We start from the raw sequence: 4,068 nt of genomic DNA on the forward strand, positions 1-4,068 counted from the left end.
GGCAAGCAGCTAGGCTTTGAGCAATTCTCTGAACTTTTCAGCTCTTCATAAAAATTTGCTTTTAAAGAGTCTGCTATCTTTTTCGCAGGAGCTAGGAACTGTATTTCTTTCTTCCATAGAAAAAAAAGGATGCATACCTCTGAAAGGAATGGCATTTAGATAGAAGTAGTGAAGTATTATGATTTTTAGATTTACCTTAAGCCTTAAATTCACCCTGAAGTGTGAAGCTGACTGGTCAGCTGACTAAGATTTGTTTACAGATGACCATTTTCTCCTAAATGATTTTACCAATGGACCTCCTTTCCAATTACAGGGAACAGGAATAGTTTTCATGGCCCATCTAGTGGTTGTAGGCTGAGGTTGCTTGCAGTGGGGTCAATTGGTTCAGACAGCAGATGGGGGTTTTACAGCCAGTGAAAGAGAAAAACCTTGCTTTAAATTGAGCTGTGTAAAACAAACACACTTTCCTGTATTCATCTAATTCTACACAATTTTGGTTCTCAACTCTACAGCCTTACTCAAAGGACATAGGCTTGTAAGTGCTGCCATTATTCTGCCTTAGAAAGGCAAATGAGTCACAAGTAAAATAATTTTGCTGAAATACCTGGCTCAAGTACCATTCCTTCTGTTGTGACGATACACAGCAAATCTGCCACTTCACCCTGGTAGATCGTTGGGCTGTCCGAATGCACCGAGACATTGAACACAGGACCTAGAAAAGAGCAAACGCAATTATTCACGACAGGCTTTTCCTTCAGTATCAAACACCTTTCTTGCATGTTTTCTTGTAAGTATTCTCTGCTAGTTTATGGAAACAGAGCTCTGAAGTAGGGATAAACAATCATTTAAGTTTTTGTCAAGTAGTTACCCATTTTTAGCCAATAAAACCTGTACCAAGACAAAGCACCCAAACCATCAGACCTGTCACCCGACACAGGCTGCTGCCCAAATCTGCCTTCTACTGTCCTACACAAAAGGAGCTGGTCTTCCACTGGTGACTCCTTTAAGAACACAAGAATTCAGGTCTTCAGGCCAATCCAGAACAGATCTTTTTGGTGAGGAATTCATTTAAAGCAAACTAGTATTTTAACAATACTAGTGGTTCTGCTCTGGAACTGAAACACTGACAATACAAGTAATGCATCTGGTAATACTTTTCTGTGGGTTTTCCTTCAGGCTCTGACACAGATAGCTTCTTCTGTAAAAGATGTCTCAAAGCCCGAGGGTACAGTAACTTCTTCAGTTGCAAAGTGGTGATCATATCGATGAAAAGCATTAGGCTGTTACAAAGTACTCAGACACAATGATAACATCATGGTGTTTGACTTTTGAGGTACATAAATTAAAAAACAAAACTTCCCCAGATTTTGACAGCAGCTACATCTCTGGTGCAAAAGTAACAAAATGCCAACATCGCTAGTACTCTCTATTTCACAGGGCAGAAACTGAAAAAATACCTTTAGCGATTTCTCTGCTATACAAGATGAAGGCGATGGGTAGAAGGAAAGCTGATGCCAATGGTGACCTCTAGGATGATTTTGGGGAAAATGGACAGGGAACCCAAGAAGAAACTTGAGACTCAGATTAAATAGTAACCCTTTTTACCCTCCCTAGACTCCCTTAGCAGCTATCATTACCTGGCTCAGCTATCTACCTCTGGGACAGCAGCATCAACAACAAGCACAGAAAAAAGGTGTGGGAGGAAAGAAAAGCTGTTGGAACATTTCCTCTCTCCACTCTTACATGATATTGTTTTAGCACAGGAACCAAAAATTTCAAATCCACTGAAGATCAAGGAGAACATTTAAGGAAATCACCCAAGGCAACCCACTTGCCCGTTACCTTCTCAACAGGTTTCTGTGGAAAGTTATGCTGATAGCTCACCACACTGCACACACTTATCATATCATTTCCAAACTGAGGTTCTGGGAAGAAACCTGCATGTGTCAAGAATCTAGAGCTATAATTTTTGGTGAAACTATTTTAGATTACAAGGACCTGGTGTGTTTTGGTCAGCAGAGATTATACAGCATACTAAGAAAATAATTCAAATTACAACGCAAGAATTACTTCTCTGGCTTTCAAAATTCCCCCCACAATTTCCACTGGACACAATGTGCTCCCCTTTGGTATGCCGTAAGTTTCTTACAGCCTTCCTCTCTGCCCCAGAAGCAGTTGCACATTGTACACAAGGGCAGTATGAAGACACGTAAGCCGAGAGGTTTGCACCCATTTTGACACTAGAAGACCTCCCTATTAAAAATTAAGGTTGCAAGCAAGCAAGGATATAAGAATGGTAGAGATGCAATAGAGGTTACGTGTGGACTACCAGTCAAGACTGCTACATGTTTATACTAGAACATATTTAAGGAAATAAGAGATCCAGAACACTGTTCAGCTGTTCACTTCCAGATCCAGTTCAGCTGTTCACTTCACAAGCAGGCTGCAGCCCTAACTTAAGCTCAGCATGATAGGATCCTTTTCTGGGGAAATGAACAGACATTAATCTGATTGCTTCCTCAGCATCTATCCAAACTGTTTCTGTGTGAATTCAATTTGTTTCCTGACATTCACACATACACACGCCAAACTGTATTTCCTTGCAGCCTATTTGATTATTCGCCTTCAGATAAAATAAGACATTTTCCATCCTTTTCTTTGGAGTCATGTAGACAGAAGTTCAAGGTCTTAGGGGATTAAAGGCAGCTGGGACCAGGGCACTCCAGCCAACTATAACCAGAAAAGTCTCAAGTTGTGTGTGGACTGTCAAAGCAAAAGAAACAATCCCAGCACATTCCCTCTGCTGCTCTGATCAAAGGCAGAATAGCACTGTAGTAATCCTGATACTGTCCATAGCTCAGGGGCTATCCTAAGTCCCTGCAGCAAGTGAGGTGACATCATGTCAGGAATATGGGACATGCTCTACTCCAGCAAACAAGCTCTGTCCTGGCTAGATGCCAGGAGGGATTGAGCAAGAAAGATGAACGGTATGATTCCAACTTTTTCAAGCTAAGGGTGGACTACGTTACCCCTGTCCTGGGAAGTTTAACAAAGAAAGACAGAGGGTACAGACAGACAGGAGTTTCAGGCCTTACGTCTAGGTTGAAAGTCCAGGCATCTAATGCATTCAACAGACACTGCCACCGCCTTCAAACCTTGGCATGCCAGCAAACCACTAATGCAGAGCTGAGTCGAAGCACTCCAGGCCACAGGAAGTCACAAGGGTAAAAGTTAAGCTTATTTGGTCACTCAGCCAGGAAAGGCCATGCATCATGGTAATGCCACACTCCCCATGTACTCCTCAGTTCTGGGTCACCAAGCACATCTCTACTCTGCCTCCCACATGAAGAGTCAAAATTTCCTGGGCAGAAAGTGCAGCTGCTGCCTAGCAGTCTGTCATTTCATGATCATCCTTCCCCTTCACAAGACACAAACCGTTCTTTCCCTTTGGTTATTTCCTCCTTACATTGCAGGGTACATCTCCTGCAAATTAGCATTTGTACCTCCAGGGAGAATGTGAAGGCACACAGCTGGACTGAAGGCCTCACAAATGAGAACAACATTGACCTTGAGGAGATAAGTCTGCACCTGTGAGACTGACAAGGTTGAAAACATGTCTTGAGAAAGGATTGTAAAAAGATGATTAGTCTACATGCGTGAGAATAACGAGGCAAACATCCTGAGAGGAGTGAAGATGTTGATAAGAAGAGAACATTTTGGGGTAGTTAATGTGGGCACATATAAACAGATGTCAATAAGAAGAGAACATTTCGGGGTAGTTAATGTGGGCACATATAAACAACTGTTAACCAATAATTTAAGCATTACCACATCACTGACCAATAGGTAATTAACACTGTGTGTGCATGGGGTGTGAAAAACTGTATAAAACAAGCACTGTAGAGATGGTGAAAAAAATTGAAATTAACGTTTTGCTATCACCACAGATCCTGTGTCTTGACCATCTCTACCATTCACAGTGACGTCTGCAACAAGAGAAATCACTGTCCTGTGTTAGAACTGGATTTCAACAGGGTCAAGAGAAGTGTCAAAGGTTGTGCTCCTCTC

At 42.0% G+C, this 4,068-nt stretch overlaps 1 protein-coding gene across 1 annotated transcript in view; it reads right to left on the reverse strand.

The window, feature by feature from the left end:
• Positions 1–604: 604 nt before the first annotated feature.
• PTGFRN (prostaglandin F2 receptor inhibitor) overlaps positions 605–4,068 on the reverse strand; it is a gene marked incomplete at both ends in the record, with an annotated part of 19,039 nt that continues 15,575 nt past the window's right edge. Inside the window, one exon of the mRNA XM_009073077.1 lies at positions 605–712. Coding sequence (XP_009071325.1) covers positions 605–712 — 108 coding nt within the window. The remainder of the gene's footprint in view (positions 713–4,068) is intronic.

Source organism: Acanthisitta chloris, unplaced genomic scaffold, assembly GCF_000695815.1.
Source record: "Acanthisitta chloris isolate BGI_N310 unplaced genomic scaffold, ASM69581v1 scaffold12064, whole genome shotgun sequence".
NCBI classification, from domain to species: Eukaryota; Metazoa; Chordata; class Aves; order Passeriformes; family Acanthisittidae; genus Acanthisitta; species Acanthisitta chloris.